The sequence below is a fragment of the Chrysochloris asiatica genome, unplaced genomic scaffold (genome assembly GCF_000296735.1).
Source record: "Chrysochloris asiatica unplaced genomic scaffold, ChrAsi1.0 scaffold00298, whole genome shotgun sequence".
Taxonomy (NCBI): domain Eukaryota; kingdom Metazoa; phylum Chordata; class Mammalia; order Afrosoricida; family Chrysochloridae; genus Chrysochloris; species Chrysochloris asiatica.
In genome coordinates, this window is record NW_006408816.1 from 1139044 (window position 1) to 1166276 (window position 27233).

Below are 27233 nucleotides of genomic sequence, written 5' to 3' on the forward strand. Positions count from 1 at the left end.
ATACCCTTAACAATGATATCCATTGCTTGTCATGGTCCACACAGACAAAAGCCTTTGAGTAGTCATTAAACCCCAAGTAAATATTGTTATAGTATTCTATGCTTTCAGCCAAGAGTCATCTAATGTCAGCAATGATATCTCACATTCCATGTCCTCTTCTGAATCTAGCTTGAATTTTGGCAGTTTACCCTCAATGTACTGTTACAGCTGTTTTTGAATTCTTTACAGCACAATTTTAGTTGCATTTGATTTTAATGACATTGCTTGACGATTTCCACATTCCATTATGTCATTCCTCTCTTGAGTGGGAACAAATATAGATCTCTTCCAGTTGGTTGGTAAAGTAGCTGTCTTCCAAATTTCTTGGCATAAATGAGTGGGGGGGGGGGTCTCCTGTGCTTCATCTGATTTGTTGAAAGATTTCAATTTGTGTACTGTCAGTTCTTGGAACCTTGATTTCACCTATGCTTTCAGTGCAACTTGGACTTCTTCCTTCAGTACCCCCAATTCTTGATCATATGCTATGTCTTGAAATGCTTAAACATTGACCATTTCTTTTTGGTACAGAGTCTGTATATTCTCTCCGTCATTTTTTTTTTCTTTCTACATCATTCAATATTTTGCCAAAAGATATAAGATGAGATTACAATGGGAAAATAATGAAGTAAGATCTAATCAACAATATATCAGATATTTTGCTAGTACTCTCTGGGTTTTACAAATCGTTAAACTCTGGATTAAAAGATTGGTGCGTTAGACCCATTCAGAGGCTTCTCAAAAGTAAAGCCTTACCTCCAAAAGTCAAAGCATTGAAAACCATAACAAATGCAGTTGTACTCTGAGCCCATGGAATTGTCATTAGTTGGAATCAATTTAAGAGCAATTTACAACAGCCTATGTACTTAAAGGGGAAAAATCTCTATGGAGATTATATTTAATAAAAAAATAAAATAAAATAACTAATAGTATATTGTGGTTAAGTATCATCGAATCAGTCCCGACTCATAGGAACTCTGTATAGAGTTAAAATTGTTGCTCTTTGACTGTATCATGTTGTTGCTCTTGTTAAGTGTCATGGATTCAGTTCCGACTCATAGTGACCCTCTATAGAGTTTCCAAGGAGCAGCCGGTGAATTTGAATTGCTGACCTTGTGGTTCACACTCTGCTGATCCTACAGCACCACACCAATATTAGAAGGTGATTATTCTAAGATTAAAAATCAGAGTAAAGGCTAGAAGGCTAGTTTGGAAAGTTGTTTAATTTTAGTTGGGGTGGTCAAGGAAGGCTCACCAAAAAAAATTTTCTTCATATATTAACAAGAATTATGAAAAAGTTGTCAAGGATTTAATTCTTGGATCAACTATCAACACTCATGGAAATGGCAATCAAGAAATCAAATGACATATTGCATTAGGCAAATCTGCTGCACAAGACCTTCTAAAGTGTTGAATAGCAAAGATGTCAGCTTAAGGACTAGGGTGTGCCTGGCCCAAGCCATGGTGTTTTCAGTAACCTCATATGCATGTGAAAGCTGGACAGTGAATAAGGAAGACCGTACAAGAATTGATGTTTTTGAGTTATGGTGTTGGAGGAGAATATTGAAAGTGCCATGGCCTGCCAAAGAATTGTATGGAAGAAGTGCAGCCAGAGTGCTCCTTGGAGTCCAAGATGGCCAAAATTTGTCTCTCATACTTTGGATATTTTATCAGGTGGGACCAATTACTGGAGAAGAATATTATGTTTGATAAGGTGGAGGGTCAGAGAAAAAGAGGAAAACTCCCAGCTAGATGGATTGGCAATATGGCAGAATCAGTGAGCTCAAGTGTGGTAACAATGTTAAGATCGGCCAGGCAGTGTTTCATTCTGTTGTGCATAGGGTCACTGTGAATAGTTACTGACTCTGTGGCACCTAACAATATTAAAAAAAAAAAAAAAAAAAAGTAATCTTCATGGAGTTAAATTTTCTGTTCAATTAAACCTAATTTCAAAAGAGTTTAGGTTCTAATAAAAACAAAGACATGGGGAGAAGAGAATGGAAGCAAAATCCATAAAGGAAAAAGAGGCCAAGTTGGGTGTGAAAAATAAGGGAGAGAATAGAACTGTTTTAAATTTGTTATCATTTGAAACAGCAGTTTCAGTGGTCCAGGGTTGAAAATTATAAAAGTAACAGTAGCTAATAGTTTGAGTACTTTACCCAATGATAGATATTATATTGAGCATTTTGTTACATTGTGTAAATTTATCCTGAAAATGATCCTCTGATATATTATGTCCAACTTACCAATGAACAAGCCTCAATGAAGTTCATTAACTTGCTCAGAGACAAAATTGGTAATTGCCAAAGCCAGAACTTGAAGGTGGATTATTAGAATTCAGAATCTGTGAAAGCACCCATTTTCTAATTGATTGTTTTAGGGTGCTGTCTTGGATCCCTGTCTCTTCATAAAATGACTCAAATAATGCTTAGAAACCAATCCAAACCTGTTGCCCTTAAGTCGATTCCTACTGAAAAGACTGTTATAGGACTGCATAGAAGCTACAGTATGGGGATCCCAAGGCTTTAATCTTTATGGGAGCATTTTGCCTATTTTCTCCTGGAATGCATTTTAATCCTTTACCTTTAATTAGCAACTGAGTGTTTAACCACTGCACCATCAGCACTTCTAGATAAAGCTTACTTATTGCTTATAACTGTCAGTTTTTCCAGAGTCTCTGAAGTTTCTACGTATCTTTTCAATTTAAGTGTTTTGTCTATTTGACTCAGATGAAGGTTTTATTAAAGTAAGTTTGAGTGGAGGTGTTTCTCTGTGGCATAAGTCCAAGTTATTTTGAAATTCAAAAGCACAATGTGGTTATAGACATATTTAATCTGTAAGGTTGAAACTCATTTTAATGCCAAATTATGTGGTCATTATGTTATTTTCTTCTTTTGTAGTTTTATATAACATATTGCTTCATAAGATAATTGAAATTTATAAGTCCTATGATATAGTTTGGAGTCCTGGTGTGGCGCTGTCAGTTAATGTGCCAGATTGCAAAGCCGTTTGAGCTGCAAGGTCGGCATTTCAAGCTCACCAGCTACTTCTCGGACACCCTATACAGTGTCACTATGGGTTGGAACTGACTTGATGGCACTTAACAATAACAACAACAACATGATACAATTTGTTGTGGCACTGTAGGATCAACACTGATCTAGGAACCACAATGTCGGTGGTTCAAACCCACCAGCTGCTCCTTGGAAACCCTATACAGGATCACTGTGAGTCAGAACTGACTCCATGGCACTTAACTACAAGAGCAACAACATAATACAGTAAAAGAGCAACAATTTTAAGGGGGAGGTCAGGCTGAAAGTGTAGTCATATTTTTTCAGTGATCCTGTTTTTAGAGTTAGTAGGAAACAATGACATTTTCGTTAAAGATTTTATAATCTCCTACTTAAAAGAGTTCTTAATTAGTCTAGCCAGGAGTATTTGGTAATGTATTTGCAATAATAATCTTATGTGTATTAAGAAATGCGTAGTACTCAATATTTTGTATTATTTGATGTTTCTGTTTACTGGTGTGTGTCATTAAGCATGTCTAAGAATACACTACTGATTTGCATAAAAATGCATTGTAAATAGCATTGTGATCCATTAATTAATGTAGTAGATAATGGTATTTGTGCCCCTAGTGCTTTGAGTTTGTGTTATTGCTATTCTGCAGTGTAATTTAAAAAACAAATTTTACCGCCAAGGAAGCAAACTTTCAGGAATTGGCGTTATTTTGTGCTTTAAAACCATAAACCTACTGTGATTGTTGATGAATCAACAGCATCCTAGATTATAATAGAAGTATAATTCAGTTTTACACTTGTCAAAAATAAATAGCTCAGGACATCATTAACACACTGTTATGCAGGTATAATTGTTGCTGTTAAGTGCCGTTGAGTTGATTCCGACCCATAGCGACCCTGTACAGAGTTTCAGGGCTGCAAATCTTGACGGGAGTAGAAAGCCTCATCTTTCTCCCGCGAAGCGGCTGGTAGTTTCGAACTGCTGACCTTAAGGTTCCCAGCCTGACTCGTAACCATTACGCTACCAAAAAAAAAAAAAAAAAAAAGGGCATCCCATCATTAACAAACAAATCAGTGCTCCAATTAAGATTTTCATTGTACTAATATATAATTTCATCAAGAATCTTGACCAAAAATGTTTTGATTGATTGATGATTATGTCAGAATACATATCTTATAAGAGAGTAAGTAGTATGTGCTCAACATTATGAAGAACAAAATAATAGAACTCTTGCTAAAACAATTGTGAGACCAGTGAGTCTTGATAGGTATTTGGAGTCTTAGAAACAGACATGTTTATTAATCTTTTGTTTATGAAAAAACAAGTTTCAATTGTTTCAGTGAGACTGATCACTTAAATGCAATTAATGTGAAATTAAACATAAAAGAAACTAAAACCCATTGCTATTAAGTCAAGTTAAACTCATAGTGACCCTGCAGGACAGAAGAGAATTATTGCAGAGAATTTCCCAGGGTGGGATCTTTCTGGAAGCAGACTGCCAAATCTTTCTCCTGGTTTGTTTCAACCACCGTCTCTTTGTTTAGTAGCTGAGTGCTTCACCACTGCGCACCAGGACTCATGTTTAACTGTAATCTTTAAAAGTTTTATATGTATTTGTTGTTGTTGTTAAGTGCCATCAAGTCGTTTCGTATATGATTAAATAGTGCGGTGGTTGTGGTTGTGTGCCATGGAGTCGATACCAACTCATGGCGACCCTGCATAGGATCTCCAAGGCTGTAAATCTTTAAAGGAGCAAAAAGCCTCATCTTTCTCCCACGGAACAGCTGGTAGTTTCGAACTGATTGTGAGGTTAGCAGCCCGATTTGTAACCACTATGCTATAGGTTTCTAATATTTAATAAGATGATCTTTAGCATCATAGGCAATTTGATGTCACAGTACCTTAAGTGTTGGGTTACCAGTTTGAACCCACCAGCCACTCTAAAGGAGAAAGTTGAGTTTGTTGGTTTCTGTAAAGATTTACAGCCTCAGAAACCCTAGGGAGCATTTCTACTCTGTCCTAAGGGTCACTATGAGTCAGAACTAACTTGATGGCAGTGGGCTTGAATTTTGTTTTTTGTCCTGGGCAAGATAACTCGCTCTGTTTTCATAAAGCAAAACTTACAATTTGATTCCACACACTTAATTAAAATGTTTGTCATTTACATTTTAATGAAGACAGTGATCACAAATTTGAAGTCATATGCTGCTTATTCTAGAAGATGTTGCTTGTTTCAAGAATGCCAAAGTTTTCATATAAACTAGTAATTTGTTATAGTTAGGTGCTGTTGAGTTGGTGCCAACTCATAGCAATCTTGTACACAATAGAGAAAAAAACTGGCAGATCCTGCATCAACCTCACAATCATTGTTATATTTGAGTCCGCTGCCAAGCAGCATCACTGGGCTAATCCATCTCATTGGGGGTCTTCCTCTCTTTCTGTGACCCTCCACTTTCCTTCTCCAGGAAATAATCCCCCCTGATAATATGTTCAGTGTATAAGAGATGAAGTCTGGCCATCCTGGCTTCTAAGGAGCATTCTAGGTGTACTTTTTCCAACACAGATTTGTGTGTTCTTTTGGCACTCAGTGGTACTCTTAATATTATCCTCTAACACCATAACTCAAATTCTTCCACTGTCTCCTTTATTTATTGTCCAACTTTCACATGCATATGAGGTTGCTGAAAATACCCTGGCTTGGTCAGACACACCTTAGTCCTCAAACTAACTTCTTTACTTTTGAATACTTTAAAGTGGTCTTCTACAGCAGATTTGCCTAATGCAATATGTCATTTGATTTCTAGACTGCTGCTTCCATGAGTGCTGATTGTTGATGTGAACAAAATGTTGTCTTGGACAATTTCACAATCCTTCTTCATTTATCTGGAAGTTATTTTGTTATTTACTGGTTGAGTGGTAAGAATTTTTGTTTTCTTTGCATTACGGGGCAAACCCCAGCTGAATGCTGTGGTCTTTGATCTTAATCAGTAAGTATTTTAAGTTCTCTTCACTTTCAGCAAGCAAGGTTGTATCATCCGCATATCACATGTTGCTAATGAGTCTTCCTCCAATCCTGATGCCACATTTTTCTTCATATAATTCAGTTTCTTGAATTATTTGTTCAGCATACATATTGAATACATATGGTGAAAGAATATAACCCTGGTACATGCCTTTCGTAATTTTTAACCATTTTGTGTTCCCTTGTTTTATTCAAACAGTTGCTTCTTAGTCTATGTGCAGGTCCCTCATGAGAACAATTAAATGTTCTGGTATACTCATTCTCTGCTGTATCGTCGATAATGTGTCATGAGCCACACAATCGAAAGCTTTGTATAGTCAATAAAGCACAGGTAAACATCTATCTGATATTCTCTGCTTTGAAGTAAGATCATCTGGCATCAGAATTATGTCCCTTTTTCCACATCCTTCTCTGAATCTGGTTGGTATGTCTGGCATTTCCCTCCCAGTGTACTGTTGCAGCCATTTCTGAATTATCTTTGGTAAAACTTTACTTGCATATGGGATATTGATGATATTGTCCACATTCTGTTGGATCACCTCTTTTGGGAATGGGCACAAATATGGATCTGTTTCAGTCAGTTGGCCAGGTAGCTGTCTTCCAAATATCTTGCGATAGATGAGTGAGTGGCCCCAGTACTGCATCAGTTTGTTGAATGATTTCAATTTGTAGTTTATGAATTCCTGGAGCCTTGCTCTTTGCCAGTGTTTTGAGTGCACCTTGGGCTTCTTCAGTATCATTGGCTCTTGACCATATACTACCTTTCAGAATGATTGAACATTGACTGTATATTCCTTCCATCTTTTGATGCCTTCTGCATCATTCAGTATTTTGCCCATAGAATCCTTCAATATTTCAAATTAAGGCTTGAATTTTTTCTTCAGTTCCCTCAGCTTGAGAAATGTTGAACGTATGTACTTCTCTCTTGAGTTTCTAACTCCAGATGTTTGCAAATTTCATTATAAAGTTTGACTTTGTCTTTTCAAGCTGCCCTTTCAAATGCTCTATTCAGCTCTTTCATTTTTCCATTTGCTTTAGCAACTCTGTGCTGGATAATAATTTCAGAGCCTCTTCTGACACCCATTTTGGTCTTTCACTTCCTTCTTATCTTCTTAGTGACCTTTTGCTTTCTTTTTGTATGATATTCTTGATGTCATACCACAATTTTCTGGTTTTTGGTCATTAGTGTCCAATTAATGTAATCTGTTCTTGAGATAATTTTTATATATATCTATATAGATATAGATATATATTCTTAAAGAGAAATGGCATTTGTCATTTATTATAGTAAATTATTCTTTGAGTATATTCAATTTAAAAAATTTATTTTCACATTACTCTCTGCTTTCGTTTCATTTTTGAAATAGTGTAAGACGTGGGGTTATTTTAAAAGTAAAATCAGAGTAAGGAGAAAATTAATGGATAATTTCCCCTACAATTAACATAGTCCATATGTATCATAGTGCTATTAATATATATATTTTTTAATTGTTAAACTCCAGATGAATTTTTCAGCTTAGTGTATATTTTAGATCATAGTAGAAAATTGGAAATTCCTAAAGATGCACACACATACGCTCCACACTAATATGCAGATATACATTCATAATAAATACAGCAACACAGCATAAGTCTTTGCTACTCAAGCGTTTGGAAAAAGAGAAGAGCAAAAACCTGAAATTTATAGTTTATTGTCCATTCTGGTTCAAGACACTAAAGAATATGACTACTCTTATTTACAGTTGTGAGGGTGGTGCAGCACCAGGCATTTGTATAGGGTTGCTTTGAGTCAGAAAAACTGGAGTGATCCTAACAACAACAACAACAAATTTACAATTGAACACCTCCTGTCATAAGAATTAGAGAAGTGTTTTTATGTACACTTTATTGTTTATTTCTAGAGTTGGGATTCCAGGCATAAAGAGATCAGAATGAAGACATGAGAATAACAAATTAAAACTGAAAAAACAATTCAGTGATAGCATATTTAGAAAATAAAGGGACAGATCTATTTGAATGCTGCACAACTCTAACCTAGTTTATTTTTTGGTTGTGACTGGCAATAAATAAAATTTAATTCATGAAACATAAAAAGGGAAGGATTTCAGTAGAGCACTGTGGACAGCCTATGCTAAATAATTTTAGACTGTTAAAAATATTAAATTATTGTTTTTGAGCACCTGTTTGCCTACTAGATGTTTTTTTCACATACTTCAATTAGAGCAGTTCTTAGAATTTTGTAACTAATTTGTACCAATTGCCTTTGGCAACTGGCATAGTTTCTCTCATCTAGAGTCATTGAACTCCCAGAAATTAAGCAATCATAATAATATGGGTGTTTTGATTAAACAATTAAATCTGAAAATAACATATACCATAATCCATATATATTCTATGATGCTTACTTTTTCACATTTTAGCTTGTCTTCAATTGGAATACACTTTAGAATAATTGACAGAGTAGTATTAGGTTTTTCTTTTTTAGAAATATATAAAATAATTTATCTTAAAATCAATAATGTCTTAGATTTGAAGATATGGTAACTTATCAGCTTTGCCATCTTTATGATCATCTAGTCACTAAAGAGCCCCCTTTCTTGTCACTCAGTTTAAAACCTTAGGAGTTGTACCTGACAATAAATTTTCTTAGCTTCATCATCAGGGTTGAAGTCAGTTTAGTTTAGAATGATATAAATGATAGTACTTCTTACATCAAAATCCTTATACTTTGGACAGACACTTTATCAAGTGGCTGAGCAAACATAGCAGCTTTTGAAGTATTTGAAGAGCTATTGAATTTAAGAGTCTTCATGACTTCACTGTTCTTTAATCTTATTAGTATAGGCATCCTTCTGAACATGGCTCTTCCTTAGTTCAAATTTAAAGATGTCATTTATAAACTAATGCTTCAAATTTCTTATCTACTTCAACCTGTTAATACTAAGGAAACTCTTAAACTTAAAATATGAAATCATAATATTTTAAGATACCATACAAATTGAAAGTAGCCATTTGATATGCCTTCCCCGACTCCCATCCCTAAAAACTAATTTAAAAAAATATATATCCTAAAATTCTGTATTTTTCCAACTTTAATGACATAAATGTTTTGGTCCAATACTTTCAATTCACCAATAAAACTACCAAATGAATCTAATGACCAGTAAATGGACTTAGAACAAATGTAGTAAGCCATATGTATTCAGAATTCATAAGGATTAAAGTTCTGTCCTGATGTGGCGCTGTGGGTTAATGCGCCAGATTGCAAAGCTGTTTGAACTGCAAGGTTGGTGGTTCAAGCTCACCAGCTACTCCTTGGAAACCCTATACAGGGTCACTATGGGTTGGAAATCGACTCGATGGCACTTGACAACAACAACAACAAAGTTCTGTTAAGAGTTTTGTCCTGTAACATCACTTTTGAAAAAAACAATTATATTAATAATGTAAATAGATATCACATTCATATTTTCTATTTTAGTTTATTCTTCTCAAGTCTTTATTCTGGTCTCTTTATGCTTGGAATCCAACTTTAGAATAAAATAAAATACATGAAAACATTTTGCATGATACTTGCCATAAAATGTGCCAAGTTGTACGAAGTTTTTGTTGTTTTTGTGTGTCATTGAGTCAGTTGTAACTCATAGTGACTCTGTAGAGGGTTTCCAAGGAGTGGTAGCAGGTTTGAACTGCCAGCCATTTTGATTAACAATCCAGTGCTTATCCTACAGCACCACACCAGGAATCCATTGTAGAAAGTAGGATTGTTGTCGTATACCATTGGATCTGTTCCAACTCAGCAACCCCCCTAGAGGGTTTCCATGACTGGTGAGTTTGAACTGTTGACCTTTCTGATTAACAGTCCAGTGCTTTTCCTATAGTACCACACCAGGACTCCATTGTAGAGAGAAGGGTTGCTGTTGTTGCTTGCCACCGAATCATTTCTGAAATATATCAACCCTGTAGAAGGTTTCTGAGTAAGTTTCTTGTGGCTAATATCCATTGCTTATCCTACAGTGCTTCACCAGACTCCAGAGAGTAGGCTTGTTGTTATTGTTCAGTTTTGTTAAATCAGTTCTGACTCATAGTGACCCTGTATAGGGTTTCTGAGGAGCAGCTGATGAGTTTGAATAACTGACCTTGGGTTCAAATTGACCTTGAGGTCAGGTGCTTATCCTATGGCATCAGAGCAGGACTACAAAGAGTAGAGTTGTTGTTGTTGTTGTTATTATTAGTGACTCATAGTGACCCTATGCACAACAGAATGAAACACTGCCCGCTCCTGGGACAACCTCACAATTGTTGCCATGCTTGAGCCCATTGATGCTGCCACTTTGCCAATCCATCTCACTGGGAGTCTTCCTCTTTTTCTCTGACCCTCCACCTTACCAAACATGATATCCTTCTCCAGCAACTGGTCCCTCCTGACAATGTGTCTGAAGTATGAGACATGAAGTTTGGCCATCCTGGCCTCCAAGGTGCACTCTGGCTGCACTTCTTCCAACACAGATCTGTTTGTCCTTTTGGCAGCACATGACACTTTCAATATTCTCCTCAAGCACTATAACTTAAATGCATCTATTCTTCTACGGTCTTCCTTATTCACTGTCCAGCTTTCACATGCATGTAAGGTTGTTGAAAATACCATGGCTTGGGTCATGCACAATTTAGTCCTCAAGATGACATCTTTGCTCTTCAACATTTTAAAAAGGTCTTGTGCAGCCGATTTGCCTAATGCAATACGTCGTTTGATTTCTTGACTGCTGCTTCCATGAGTGTTGATAGTTGATCCAAGAAGAATGAAATCTTGTCAATGTTTTCTGTGTTGATAAGAATGTTGTTTATTGGTCCAGTGGTGAGGGTTTTTGTTTTCTTTACGTTGAGATGCAATGCATACCAAAGATTATGGTCTTTGATCTTCATCAGTAAATATTTTAAGTCCCCTTCACTTTCAGCAAGCAAGGTTGTATCATCTGCATATCACAGGTTGTTCATGAGTCTTCCTCCAATCCTGATGCCACGTTTTTCTTCATAGAACCCAGCTTCTCAGATCATTTGCTCAGCATACAGGTTGAATAAGTATGGTGAAAGAATACAACCCTGTAGCACATCTTTCTTCATTTTAAACCATTCAGTTTCCCCATGTTCTATTCTACCTCTTGGTCCATGTATAGATTCCTCATGAGCACAATTAAGTGTTCCGGAATACTCATACTTCGCAATGTTGTTCATAGCTTGTCATGATCCACACAATCGAAAGCCTTTGCATAGTCAATAAAGCACAGGTAAACATCTTTCTGATATTCTCTGCTTTCAGCCAAGATCCATTGGGCATCAGCAATGACCTCATTCCACGTGCTCTTCTGAATCCAGCTTGAACCTCTGGAAGTTCTCTGTCAATGTATGATTGTAGCCATTTCTGTGTTACCTTTAGTAAAACTGTACTCGCATGGGCTATCAAAGATACTGTCTGATGATTTCCACATTCTGTTGGGTCACCTCTCTTTGGAATGGGCACAGATACCATCTCAGTCGTCCAGATACTTGTCTTCCAAATTTCTTGGCATAGATGAGTGAGTGCCTTCAGTATTGCCTCACTTTCTTGAGTAATATAATATTTGACTGGTGTGTACACCCAACCTCTGCCACTGAACATGTTATTTGTCCTAAAGTACAAGGATTCAGTCCTTTCACTTTTGTTTTCCAATATAAACCTAAGTTTCCTACATGTAGAATTATATGTTAGGATGATAGAAAATAATATGTGCAACGTATCCGATAAATGGTAGCCTCTTTCTTCTTTCCCCATGAGTTCAATCAGTATTTAATAAACCCAGTTGTACATGTACATTCAGAATTTCACTCATCACTCTTATTTTCACTTTGAGTCTAGTTACATTTAGTACACCATGGTGGTACTGTGGGCTAGGAATTGGAATTCTAACTGCAAGGTGTTTCAGCCACTCCATGGGAGAAAGATAAGGTCGTCTGCTCTCATAAAGATATAGTCTCAGAAACCCTACATAGGATCAAATGAATCAGAATTGACCTGATAGCAGTGAGTTTGGTTTGGGTACATTTTGGACTGTTGTTAGGCTACTGACTGATTTCCCTTATTTCAGCCTCTCCCTCCAGGTTAATTTTATTGATTGACATACCCTCATCTAATTATCTTAAATTATTACCATATTTACTACTAAAATAAATTTAAACAGCCTAGGTGTGGTGTCATGAATTTACTTGGTATGGCTTTTCTACCCAAAGGCATCTTAATTTCTACCAAGTCACTGGGTTGTTGTTGTTAAGTGCCATGGAGTTGGTTCCAACCCATAGCAACCCTGCACAGGGTTTCTGAGGCTGTAAATCTTTACAGGAGCAGAAAGCCCCATCTTTCTCCCGTGGAGCCTCTGGTAGTTTCGAACTGCTGACCTTAAGTTTCACAGCCTGATTTGTAACCACTATGCTACCAGAGCTCCAAGTCACGGGTAGGGCCATGCAAATAAAGTATACAGGTCTCTAAAGCTCCGATTGGTTAGTTTTGCCCTCCAGCTAGTTTTAAAAGGATCCATCCAAGAAGCAGAGACAGAAGATCCCAGGACAATCAAGAAGAAAGAGCATGAGTGAAGTATGAGATTTCTACCTAGAAAAACAGTGAATGGCCAAGGCAATGACAGAGGCAGTGGCATAGAGAGACAGAGCAGCTTCCAGTTCTAGGTGTATGGACTGAGTAAAGCTGAGTGCCTATAGGCAGGAGACTGGCTTTCAGAATGTGCCCTTTGGGCATTCACAGACTGGCTAAACATTTTATAACACTTGTCTGAGCAAGGCTGAAGCAAGGGACCACTTGGCTGAGAGGCTTAAAACAAGAATGAGGTGTGTCTGCAGTATGGCAGACAAGAGGCATTCCTGATTGAACTGCTGTATCCTAATTAGTTTTTTTTCCTAAATTGTACCTTTTTCACTTCCCTAATAAGCCCCATAATCGCAAATACTATTATGAGTTCTGTGTGGCTATTGCAATGGATTACCAAACCCAGATGTGAAGCAAGGAGTGCTGTGGGATGGATGGTTGGTGTCAGAACAGGGTAAAGAAGGCTGTAGAGTTGAAGCATGTCAACTCAACTTCATAGGAATCAGCCTTCGGCTGATTTTGAATCTGATTCTCCTTCCCCCTTGTGAAGTCAGAGTAAGTCAGGCATGGGCCCTACATGATTTTTGCACAAGATCCAACCTGTCATTTGAACTTTCCCTCCTTGACTCTTCCTTTCATTACATATCACTTTCTGCTTTATTTTGTAGAAATACATGTGCATGTTTAACTCCCTTCAAAAGCTGTATGTTATACGTAAACTAAGACTATATATCTGAATTGATTTTGAATTTTTACAGTTCCTTGTACTTAGTAAATGCTTCTGAGAGTAAATATAACTTAAGCTGTTGTTGGTAGGTGCTGTTGAATCAGTTCCAACCCATAGTGACCCTATGTAAAACAGAACAAAATACTGCCCTCTAAGGGAGACCGTAGAAGAATTGATGCTTTTGAGTTATAGTGTTGGAGGAGAATATTGAAAGTGTTATGGGCTGCCAAAAGAACCAGCAGATCTGTGTTAGGAGAAGTGCAGCCAGACTGCTCCTTGGAGGCCAATCTGGCCAAACTTCGTCTCTCATACTTTGGACATATTGTCAGGAAGGAGCAGTCGCTGGAGGATATCATGTTTGGTAAGGTGGAGGGTCAGAGAAAAAGAGAAAGACCCCAGCGAGATGGATTGGCAAAGTGGCAGCATCAGTGGGCTCAAGCATGGCAACGATAGGTTGGCCCAGGATTGGGCAGCGATTCGTTTTGCAATAGCATTGTGGTTACGAATTGGGCTGCAAACTGCAAGATTAGCAGTTCAAAACTACCAGCTGCTCCACAGGAGAAAGATGAGGCTTTCTGCTCCCGTAAAGATTTACAACCTCGAAAACCCTGTTCAGGGTCGCTATGGGTCAGAATTGACTCGACAGCACTTAACAACAACAAGGTCATTATAGTCGGTACCGACTTGATGGCACCTAACAACAACTTTTCTCTAATGAAAAAATCATTATAATAACAGTGTAATATGACCTTTCTTGATAAAATCAGGATTGGTATACTGAATTTCACTTTCTAAAATTTATTGAGGGCTTATTAGCAAGGGGGAGCTATGAACAAAAGAGGTGCTGTTGTGAAGTCTCCTGCTAAATTTGGAAAAAATATGAAGAAGGTAAGTTAAAATAAGCATAAATTGTATCTCCATGATGATGTTCCTTATTGGAGAAATGATGAATTGTGGTGCTTTGTGTTCCTTATGTTGTATCTGTTTATATGTGTGTGTTCATCATAAAGAGTAGGAGTAAGAGACTCCAGAGTGAAAGAACATACCAAAAATAAGTAAATAAAACCAGTTGCTCAGATACCTTTAAAGATACCTAACTGGTGTGGTGCTGTGGATTAATATGCTGGACTGCAATGTCATTTTGAACTGCAAGTTTGGTAGTTTAAGCTCATCAGCCACTCCAGGTTCTTTATGGGTCAGAACCGAATCAATGCACTTAACAACAACACCATTGTATATTCTAATTTTGTTGTTGTTGTTTTTACATGTCATTGAGTTGATTCTGACTCACAGTGACCCTAAACAGGATTTCCTAGGAGTAGCTGGTACATTTGAACTGCAGGTGTTGTGGTTAGTAGCCCAGTCCTGATACTACAGTACCACATCAGGAGTGGCAATGTATAAACACAAAGTATTTGTTAAATATTACTTTTAATCTAGTATTTTAATTTGCTAGAATTTCTGGAGCTGAAAGATTGTATTTTCTAAAGGAAGTTATTGTGTTCCCTGGATAATATTGATTCAGGCCTGGATAATTTCAAAGAAATTGCCACAGCAGATTTTTTTTTTTTTTTTAATTAAAAAAAAAGTCTAAACTTATGTTTCGAAACTTTCTACATACATTTTTAAAGTTTTACCTTTACAGCTATAAATTATATATACTAAATAAGACTCTAACCTTTTTAAGTATGATGATTCCTTACATTATCAAAATTAGTGGATTTTTGTAATATTTCTTTGAGGAGATATAAAGGCAAAAACATCCTTTCAGTTTTGTGATTATCCAGATCCAGTAAAGCCCACCATTTACTGTAAAGTCAACTCTAAATTATAGTGACCTCATTTTTGTCAGGATAGAATTGTGATCCAACGTCTTTTCAATGAGCAAACTTTTAAAAATGCATTACTAGGCCTTTCTTTCAAGGTACTTGTGAGTAAACTTGAACTTCCAGCCTTTTGATTAGCAGCCAAGCACATTAACCCTTTGCACCTGCTGTAATAACCACAACTAAGATTTATTTTGTTGCAAATACAATAATTCTAACATGCCCAAGAACTCTGAAAAAAAAATAAGATGATAAATGACAGCAGAATGCATGATTGCAACATGAATCTACCTGTATATGACTGTTAGAATGTTTGTATGATCTTGCTGTGTTAATAGTAGTGCTTAGTCTTTAACCAGATGGAGAAAAACTGCATCCTCCTACATTGGTCATATAGGTACATTGTTCCCTCATGTTAATAATCAGAGTCTAGGAAAACATCTGAATTTGGACATAGGGAAGGAGCTACAAATAAGGAATGATTGGAATCCTGGAATTATACATAGTATGGATTTCATAATGTACTTATAGGGCAAAATGGAGTTCTGGTGACTCAGTGGTTAAGCACTCAGTTGCTAACAGAAAGACTTTTCATTTAGAACCCACCAAACATTTCATGATAGAAAGATGTGGAGTCTGATTTCATAAAGATGACAGCCTTGAAACCCTGTGGGCAGTTCTCTGTCCTATAGGGTTGCTATGGGTTGAAATCATCTCAGAAGCAGTGGGTCTGGTTTTGTTTTTTAAAGGACATAAGGAAATCGTATTGTTATTACTAAATATCTGAAAGATTATTAAATAAAGAAGTTATTGAATTTTTCTTTTGCATCTTTTCTGGGTAAAATAGCAATGAGTCAAAATGGAAAAATATTTCTAACAAGTGGAATGGGTTTGCCATTGGAGAAAAGTTAATTCTCTGCTAAGAGACATTTTTAGTCCAAGGCTGGATAACCACTTGATGAGCTGTGAGAGATGGATAGCTAAGGTTCCATACTGTAGAATTTCTGAAATATTAGAGAAGAAATTAGTCAATCCAGATTGCTATAATTTAAAATTACATAGCTGTAGATAATAAGTACATATACATGATTTAGCAGTGTTCAGGATGATGTTGTTGTTGTGGTGTGCTGTCAGGTTGGTTCCAACTCATAATGACCCTGTGTAGGGTTTCTGAAGAGCGGCTGGTGAGTTTGAACCACTGACCTTACGGCTCAACCTGACCTTGTGATCCACCACATTATCCTGCAGTGCCACATCAGGACTCTTGTATTCAGTGGAACCACTTTTAAATTTCTACTTCAGAACATATTTCAAAATGTCTCATTCAATTGATGAAAAGTGTTCCTTAATATCAGTACATTCAAAATTGTGCTAGATTCAGATGCAGCCAAATATGGAGGACACCAGAGACTAGACCACAACACGGATTTCTTTTCTGAGGCTTTTGAACATAATGGACGTCCCCATTCTCTTTTGGTAAGTGCTGTTAAAATCATATTTTCATTTACTTTTAATTTCATATTTGATATTTTTTAAAGCTGTGGTTCAAGGTTCAAAGAAGCACCTCCTCAACAAGTTACATGGGGAGTGGGTGGAGGAAGGATAGGAAAGAAGGACCATGCTAAATGTAAAGAGGCTTACTGAAGACAAAAGTCAGTTATAATGGATGGTGCTAGACAAAAATTGGGTTTGGGGAAATTAAATGATACTTGGGGGATAACTGTAGGATTTTAATATTAATAGGACTACAACTTCTCAAAAATTGGAAGAAAAGCAGTTTTGTTTTTATTATGAACATTTCTATGCTTTATGTAAGAGCTTTCTTGCCTTCTACTATTCTTGCTTTCGTTGAAAAATGTTAATTAATATTTAATTTAAAACATTCTAAAATTATCATCTGATTATGTATCTTTTTCTTTCATGTTGTAAATTAAAAACTGAATTTATAGCAAGTTTATAAAATTCTTTGCTGTCCTATTACTAAGGAAAACATTTTATAGGACCAATTTTTTATTTTGTGGAATTTCCACAAATTATAAAACATGCTTTAAACTACCTAATTTAAATTCTTAAAAAGTAGAATTTGTCACATGTTTAGATCTAAAGAACATGCTATGGTCCACTTCTACATTTGTTTTATTCTTTTTTCCTTTAACTGATTGTTCAGTCTCTGTCTCTTTCTATTTTCATTTTCCCTTGTTTTAACTATTAGTGTTATTGAATTGAACAATACACTCATGAGGCCAGGATGTATCTAATAAGTGTCTAAGTTTATTATATCTCTTAAAGTTCTGATTTGGATGAAATCCCTCAGTTTTCAAAAATTTAGGTATAAGTAAGTATAAGAATATGTATAGTACCCCTAACTCTCCTTTTTCTATTGGCTGTCTCCTAGCACCTCACTTTGTAAGCTGCTATATGATATACAAGGAGCTCTGGTAGCATAGTGGTTACGAATCGGGCTGCGAACCACAAGGTCAGCCGTTCGAAACCACCAGAGGTTCTGCGGGAGAAAGATGAGACTTTCTGCTCCTGTTGACATTTACAGCCTCATAAACCCTGTGCAGGGTCGCTATGAGTCGGAACTGACTCCACAGCACATAACACCAACAACATAGGATATAAATGGTCAGTGTGGGAAAGAAAGTGAAATAAAACTGATAAAGCTCATGATAAATAAGATTAAGTTGTTGCATTACACACGGTGAAGAAAATGCAATGATATAAAAGACTTCAGTATTGCCCTGTATTGTATCTGTGTATGGGCTGTATTAATAAAGAAATAAATATAACTTTAGTTATAGATACATATGAATTCTTAAGAGAAGGGCTTAACGATACTACCACATACTTTCTTCAAAGGCATTGTATTGCTCTAGTTTGCCCCAACATTAATTGTTGACATATGCAATAAAATTGAAAAAAAATATGTATTTTTAAGTTTGATAAATGAATAAGAAAATTACCTTAAGTCTCTGAAATAACCAAAAATATTCCAGAAGACCCATGAGGGGCTAGGAAAGATAGCTCACTAAGAGTAATCATGAATAAGCAGCAATCAATCACAATAAAGCTGAACTTCAACAAGTGAACTAACCTGACATGGGTGTGATTCATAGAGTAAAACTTTAATGCAGTCAACTCTCTTAAATGCTAATGTATCCAGAAAGAGTTCCCTTTGGGAGAAAGGCCTGGTGATATAGTGAAAAGACCACAAAATGTCATGTTAGAGAAATGGGGGTCAAGTACCCTTTCTGCCATTTACTACCTATGAGGACTTAAGTGAATAATATTTTTATGCCTTTGTTTCTATCATCTGTGAATGAAGATGAGTAATAACATAAAACCATCTCTACAGCAACAAAATTTTTTTTAATGAATTCTTATGAGGCAAAAAACCATTAACTATTGCACATAACTTTGAAATTGGTATTGTCATGTTACTTAATAATTTGGAGTCCTGATGTGGCACTGTAGGATAATGTGCTGGACCACAAGGTCAGTCTGAACCACAAGGTCAGCAGCTGAAACTCACCAGCCGCTCCTCAGAAATCCTATGGCGTGTTACTGTGTGTCAGAACAGATTTGACAACACTCAGCAACAGCAAGATTTAATAATTATTTAAGGTTTTTTATTTATGTCAAGACACAAGTTGATTTGTGCACACAAAATGAAAGATTGTCAACTTTGAAGAAACTACAATCTTAGTTGAGGGTCCATAATCCTTGGGCATAGGCTGCATCCTTTTGATTTTTAAAAGCAGAGATATCCTATTGTAGTTAAAACAAGCTAACTAACCAGTGTCAGCAGAAGTCAGAAGATTACTTTTCAAGCACTAATTGATTTGATCTCACAAATGTGGAGTGTGCAGTTCAAACTATGGAGACTCTCTCATAAGTAACAATAATAGGTAGACGAGCACAGCACCACAGGACATGAGAAATAGAATAGGCTATGATATAATTCAAACCCAACTTGGTCATAAGGTGAGTTTAGCTCAGGTTCCCAGCTGCAGCATTTTCTTTTTGATGACTTCAGGTGCTTCAGGAATTGTTTTTAAATTTTTAAATGAGTCTGTAGGCCCCAGATGGAATGACCACTGATTGTAACATCCAAAAAAGAGCAGGCAAATAGACCGATACATTACAGAAAGTTCAAGAAAACAGTCTTCCTTCTTACCAGAGAAGAAAAAACACACATTTAAGGGGGAAAAAAAGCCTAAGATAAAAAAAAAAAAAAAAAATCATAATAAAGTTCCTTATTAAACAGATTTCCTTTATAGTGGAAGTCAGTCAGGTTACTTGAACAGCACCATAAATGCCATAGATCTGGTACTACAGCATGTGAGAGCAGTCATGCTTCCCAAACTGACAGCAAAAAAGGGAGCAGGTGGACTTCATATCACTTTTTCTAGTTCCAGGGAATTTCTGCCCATCACAACTAGTTCACATTTGCTAAAGCTCAATTCGCAAGCTCAATAATCCAAAAGATCTGCTGAATAAGTGTCAAATCTGCTTTCAAAGATAGCAACCAACAGAGCTCTGAAAATTCCCAAAATAGCCATACATGCTGCAGCATCAGCAGGTATGGCTCCAGCATCATCTTTATGTGTTCCATCAGTTGAAACTGTGAAGCCAGTGGATAAATGCCTGTGTTACTACCATTGAAACATATTTGTTAAGGTCAGAGCATCTGACAAATGCCAAAAAGCAATAGAGAAGAACTCCAGTCTACTTTGCTAGCAGTTTTGGGGAATTTCATTTTATCATAGTCATTTCTCTATATTTCAGTTCTTGATAAATGTACTTATGTGTTAAACCTATTGATTAATCTCTAAGTTAGTCAACCACCACTCATCTGTCAGTTTGTCATTCTGGAGTGGCTTGTGTGTTGCTGTGATACTGAAAGCTATGCAACCAGTATTTTAAATATAACAGGGTTACCCATGGTGGGCAGGTTTCAATGCCACTTCCAGACTAAGAAGGAGAGGCAGACAACTTCTGAATGATTAGCCACTGAAAACTTTATGAATAGTAGCAGAACATTGTCAAATATAGTTCAGGAAGAGGAGACCCTAAGGTTAGAAGGCACTAAAAATATGACTGGGAAAGAGCTGTCTCCTCAAAGCAGAGTTGATCTTAATGACATGAATGAAGAAAAGCTTCCAGGACTTCAGTTGCTCATGGTACAAAACAACACAAAATGAGAAGAAACAACTGTAAACATCCATCTGTAATTGGAAAATGAGATACACAAAGTGTGAATCTAGGAAAATTGAAAGTTGTAAAAAATGAAATGGAAGGCATAAAGATTGATATATCCTAGGCATTAGGAAGCTGAAATTGACTGGTATTGGCCATTTTGAATCTGCTAGTCCTATGGTTACTATGCTAGGAACATATCCAAGAGGAATGGTGTCACATTCATCATCAAAAAGAACATTTGAGGATTTATATTGAAACAAATGCTATGTTTGATAGGATAATATCCATATGCTAACAAGGAAGACCAGTTAATACCACTATTATTCAAATTTAGGAAACAACAACTAAAGCCAGTAACGATGAAATTGAGTAATTCTACCAACTTCTTCAGTCTGAAATTGATCAAACATGCAATCAGGGTGTATTGATAATTACTGGTGATTGGAATTCAAAAGGTGGAAACAAAGAGGAAGGATCTTACTTGGTAAATATGGCCTGGAGCTTGCATGATAGAATTTTGCAAAACCAATGACGTATTCATAGCAAATCCCTTTTTTCAACAACGTAAATGGTGACTACACACATGAACCTTCCTGATAGAATTCACAGGAATCAAATTGACTATATCTGTGGGAAAAAATCAGGGAGACGCTCAATAACATCAGCCAAAGCACAAGGTCAGGTGCTGACTCTGGGCCATCAACTGCTCTTATGCAAGTTCAGGCTGAGCCTGAAGAGAATGAAAACATGCCCACCAAGGCCAAAATGCAACTTTGAGTGTACACCCACTGAAATTTAGAAACCTTCTTAAGAACAGATTTGATACATTATACAGTAATAATCAAAGTCCAGAAAAATTAAGGGATGACATCAAGAATATCATACATAAAGAAACCAAAAAAATCATTAAAGACACAGGAAAGAAAGAACAAAATGGATGTCAGAAGAAACTCTGAAACTTGCTACTGAGCATGGATAAGCTAAAGCAAATGGAAGAAATGAGAAAGTAAGAGTTGAATAGAAGATTTCAAATGGCAGATCAAGAACACAAAATATAGTATTATAATAAAATGTGCAACACCTAGAGTTAGAAAACCCCCAGCATTTTTCAAATTGAAAGAGCTGAAGAAAAATATCCAAGCCTCAGGTAACAATATTAAAGGATTCTATGGACAAAATTTTGGATGATGTATGAAGCATCAACAGACAAATATACAAAGTCACTATACAAAAAAGAATTTTCAGACATTTCAAAAGGTAGCATATGATCAAGAATCAATGGCATTGAAGGAAGAAGTCCAAGCTGCAATGAACGCATTGGTGAAAAACAAGTTTCCAGGAATTGATGAAATACAAATTGAAATGTCACAACAAACTGATGCAGCCCTGTTGGCACTTACTCATCTATGCCAAGAAATTTGGAAGACAGCTACCTGGCCAACCAATTGGAATAGAGCTGTATTTGTGCCCATTCCAAAGAAAAGTCACCCAATGGAATGTAAAATCATCGGATAATATCATTAATGTCTTTTGCAAGTAAAATTTGCTTAATATAATTCAAAGACTGTTGCAGCAGCACTTCGACAGTGAGCTCCCAAAAATTCAATCTGGCTTCAGAAGAAGTATCATTGCTGACATCAAATGGAACTTGGCTGCAAGCAGAGAATACCAGAAACAAGTTTTTTGTGTGTTTTATTGACTGTGCAAAGGCATTCAATATTGTGGATCATCACAAAGTATGGATAATATGGCAAAGAATGGTATTCCGGAACACTTAATTTTGCCCATACATAAACCAAGGGATAGTCATTAGAATAAAACAAGGGGATACTGAATGGTTTAAAATGAGGAAAAATATGCTTAAGCATTGTGCCCTTTCACAATACTTATTCAAACTGTATGCTGACCAGATAATCCAAGAAGCTGGATATGAAGAAGACTGAGACTTTGGATTGGAGGAAGATTTGTTAGTGATCTGTGATATGCAGATGACCCAACCTTGCTTGCTGTAAACAAAGAGGACTTGAAATACTTACTGATGAAGATTAAATATTATAGTCTTTAGCATGCACTGCACCTAAATGTTAAGAAAACAAAAATCTCTGCAACTGAACCAATAAATAACATAATAAACAGAGAAAATATTAAGGTTGTTAAAAACTTTATTTTCCTTGAATCCATAATCAACACTTGTGGAAGCAGCAGTCAAAAAAATCATATTGCATATTGCATTAGGCAAATTTGCTGCAAAACACCACTTCAAAATGCTCAATTGCAATAATACCAGTTTGAAGACTAAGGTGTACCGGCTCCAAACATGGTATTTTCAATTTTATATATACATGTGAAAGATAGACAATGAATAAGATACACCTTAGAAAATGCATTTGAGTTATAGCCTTGGGGAAGATTATTGAAAGCACCATGGACTGCAAGATGTACAAACAAATTTGTCTTGGGGTGAGTACAGACAGAATGCTCATTAAAAACAAGGATGGTGAGACTTAGACTCTCATTCTTTGAACATGTTGTCAGGAGGGATCAGTCCATGGAGAAGGATATCATGCTTGGTAAAATAGAACATCAGTGAAAATGACTACCCCAAGGAGATGGATTGATACAGTGGTAGCAATAATGGTCTAAAACATACCAACTGTGAGGATGGCACAAGATTGGCAGTGTAGTGTTCTGTTGTGCATAGGTTAGCTATGAGTGGGAAACTGGAGTACATCTAACAACAATTTTAATCAGCTTCCTGGGTGGAGCAGAGATTCCTTTCTCTTCTCTGGCTCATATATTCTAACACTCTTACACAAATGAGAAAATGGGATGCTGAGTTTTAAATGAGTTAGACTCTTTTTCAGTATTCAGTCTGACTCAGTGATAAAAACATAAATAATACAGTTCATTTAGCATTAATGATTTAGCCAATAGACACCTTATCAATAAAAAGTAGGTCTGTTTATGCCATTCTAAATTTGGAGGTTTAAAATTAGGCTTGTTTTAAATACAGGATTTAAGTAAAGGATTGAGCAGGATAGTAGCATGTATTTTGACTGTCTTAATAATGGAATGTTGCAGACCGTGTAGGCCTGGTCAGAAGTTCGAGGCCCTATAAGCCCAAGTGTTACAGGTCGCAGGCTCTGAGGAACAGATCTAGCCACCTGGCAGTTAACAGCAAATTGTTTTTCATCTTAGTGTTCAGTTATATTTATTAATTGCATACATGAAGCCCTTGATATCCACAGATAAATGTAATATTTTCCTAAAAGCCAAGACTGTAAAATTCCAAACAGGCAAAGTTCTTCCCTCAGAGAATTCATTCAGAGTAAATTGGGTGGTTCCCTGGTCTCTGTTCCAAGGACAATAGGAATGCCCTCCCTAAAGTGTTTCCAGGTGCTGCCTATTCACCCAGGCATCTCTTTTCCTGAAGAACCTGGGCTGAGCAGCCGACACAATGGGAATCCTCCCAGTCCTCCTTTTCCTCCCCCCATTTGAGGCTAGGTGCTAAAAGGTATGTTAATTAAGCTTGAGAAACCAAGTTGCGGTAGGTTGTGAAATTCGAACCTGCGAATGGTGCCTGAATGTCTGGAAAAGTAAGATTGACAGCCGTACCTTTTCTTAGTCCCTCCTAGCTTTGTGTATAGTTCCTCCCCTAAATAAAAGGAAGGCACAGAACGAATCCAGGTGCATTACGACTGGCAAGGCGTGCGTTACAGCGTGCAGGGGGCTCAGTCCAGCATTGCAACCATACTGCCTGTTTAGCCAAGATGTTTACTATGCAGGATATTACGGCCTTCGTGGCTGAGATGTTTGCAACGCAGGATCTGCCTGATGCCAGTCCAGCATTCACCCTGGTTTCGGGGTGCCTCTTTGTCTCTCTTGTTTGTCTCTGTGTCTCTTTTGCTATCTCTATCGCTGCTGGGTATCTCCACCTTGTGAACCGAACCCCTATGTCGAGGCCAGTCCCCTACAATGGAATTGGATTATATTGTGGCAATCTGATTCCTTATAAACAGTTGGCTATAAATAAATTAGATATGTATAGATTTAACTAGATAAACATAACTGGAATCCTATTAAGTACACAGTTTATCTGCATGGTTATGTATGTGACTACTAGTTGAAAGGTCAGCAGTTCAAATTCCCCTGGAAGTGCATCAGAAGAAAGGTCTGAAACCCTTATAATGTTGCAGTTCTACTCTGCAACACATTGAGTCACCTTGAATTGGAATCAACTCAATAGCAACTGGAAAAATAACTAAATATAACTACAAAAAAAATTAATTTCATAGCCATGCATTACATTGTCTCATATGTTTCTAATGTAATCCTAGCTACAAAATGTCTGAGGTTTAATGACTAATGAATGAGCACATTAGGTCTGTTTATCAATATGTACTTATTCTTTTTATAACTATAATAAATAGTTTCTGCATGTATGTGTTTAAATAAATAAAAAGAATTTATTTTTAAATGTACTTAAACATATATGTTAAAATCTACTTTTATCGTAAAAATTAAAACTAGAATGCAAAGTCACACAGACAATAATAAATAGTATTGTCATCGAGTTAATGCCAATTCCTATTGAGACTTTAGAAAAAAGTCCAACTGCTTAAGAGTTTCCAAGGCTTTCATCGTCACAGAAGCAGACTGCCACATCTGTTTTTCTATTGTTTGACTGGTGGCTTCAAACCACCTTTGTAAACCATCAATCATGCTTTCACTTAGAGATAAAATACCTAAAACCATACTGTTTAAAGTCAGAATTGAAGCTATATTGTTGCAATGATAATAACCATGTATAGATTATTTTTACTCTTTCCTTGGTTACTAATAGTTAAGTACATACAATAGATAATTCTCAAGAAATTAATCTCATTCTCAATTTTATGTTTTTCAAAGTTAAATACAATATAAAATTTATTGTGAAATGTCTATATTTCTCTCACTGTTATTTATCCTTTTGGTCACTGTTCCTTTTTTAACATATAATTTGTCCAGGCATTATACTAGCAGCTAGAAATATAAAGAAATATCATCTATGGTATCCTAATGCTTATAGTCCAATAGGACACTTGAAAAAAAAAAAAAATCACAAATTGTGATATGTGAAATACAAACAAAAATGATACCAAAAGTAAAAGCCTGCCAAATCTAGGGTGCTCAAGGAATGCATGTCCATGAAGCTGATGTATTTCAAGACTCAAGAGACAAGGCACTGACAAAGCACGAGGTGTTTGGGGTAGAGGAAACAGCACAGGCAAGAGAGCCAGGGAAAGGAAAGAGTGTTGATGTGTACACAGAACTGTCGCCTAATGAGTGATAGAAGGAGGATAAGGACAATGAACGGAGTTGAGAGAATGAGCAAGGTGAAGATTATGTATCTTATTTTAAGTGCAATTTAAATCTTAAAATTTTCTTTAAATTGCAAAGAGATTTAGAATACACTCAGAATGTCTTACATGTCATTTAAGTTTAATAATGTCGTTAAGCAAAAGCAAAAAATGGAAAAAAGTTATAAATAAAAATGTTGATGCAAAACAGTGCTTTCTCTTGTGTTTTTATTTTCCTGAATAGAATAGCATTATGAACCGTGGGGCAGTATTTCTTCACCACCTGACACCAGTGCCTACGCCTGGCATTAACAGTACCATTTCTGTCAGTCTTGTCAGGCAGCATTGATGTTTGTAAGTCATATGGAGCCCTCTAGTGGTGATTGTTTTAAAACACTTTTAGAGTGATGTCATTTCTTGTTTTTAAGTACAATAAAATAGGTTCTGACTCATAGCAACCTTATGTAGGGTTTCTGAGACAGAATTTCCGGGAGCAGAAAGCCTCATTTTTCTCCTGTGCAACTGTGGGATTGAGAATTGAGCTTTCTGAGAGCAATGCAATTGTAGATATAGTAATTTATGGCAATGTGATATTACACCATGCTCATATCTCTTTGAAATGATAACATCACATCAGTACTTTTTTCAATAACTTTGACATGATTATGTTGACTTAGGTATACATTCCAAGTCGAGTGGCCCTCATCCTTCAGAATGTGGATCTGCCAAACTGAAGAGTCCTGATTTCAGCTACACCAAATGCAAATGTATGTTTTGGTTTTTGCTCACTTTGTCAAAGAACTTACAATGTGGAACTCTTCAAAATACATTTGTCTTGTAAGAATTTCAGATGTATAAAAAATTCAATATTTGTATAAGCAAATGAATATAAAACTTTTCATCAAAATTCAGGATAGTATTTTTGAAATTTTTGCAGTCCTTGACTCTGTATTTTCAAGCTAACTGCATAACTAGTATTTCAACTGAAGTGTTATATATGAAGTTAACCATTTTATTTTCCTGGTCATTTCTTTCATTCTTTTCAAGTTCAAATTTTAATCATTTGTCATGCATGCTTATTTCTATTTAATGCATACACTGTACTTTAAGGATGATGCTTTGTGGCCTTATTTGTTCTAATATCTCTTGGTCTAAATGATAAAGATTATTACGCTTAGTTACCAAGAATATTGCCTTATTTTATTAAACTGTGTTTAGGAGCACTGCAATAAACATGTAATAGTAATAATATAAAATTAAGAATTTTATCAAATGGAATATCAATGTCATTATCAATGAACTCATTCATGCTTGAGTTTACGTATTTTATTTTGTGATCTTTTGCTCATTTAGTATTTTGGTAAATACTGGTATCTACTGAAGACCTGAAACAATAATTGTAACATTTGAGTAAAATATG

At 36.2% G+C, this 27233-nt stretch overlaps 1 protein-coding gene across 1 annotated transcript in view; it reads left to right on the forward strand.

Moving 5' to 3' along the window:
- Nucleotides 1-26697, forward strand: part of LOC102817604 (1,4-alpha-glucan-branching enzyme-like) — a 477609-nt gene extending 450912 nt beyond the window's left edge. The window contains exons 15-16 of the mRNA XM_006874745.1: nucleotides 16628-16745; nucleotides 26491-26697. Of these exons, the coding sequence (XP_006874807.1) occupies nucleotides 16628-16745; nucleotides 26491-26547 (175 nt within the window). The 3' untranslated portion in view covers nucleotides 26548-26697. The remainder of the gene's footprint in view (nucleotides 1-16627; nucleotides 16746-26490) is intronic.
- Nucleotides 26698-27233: the final 536 nt, after the last annotated feature.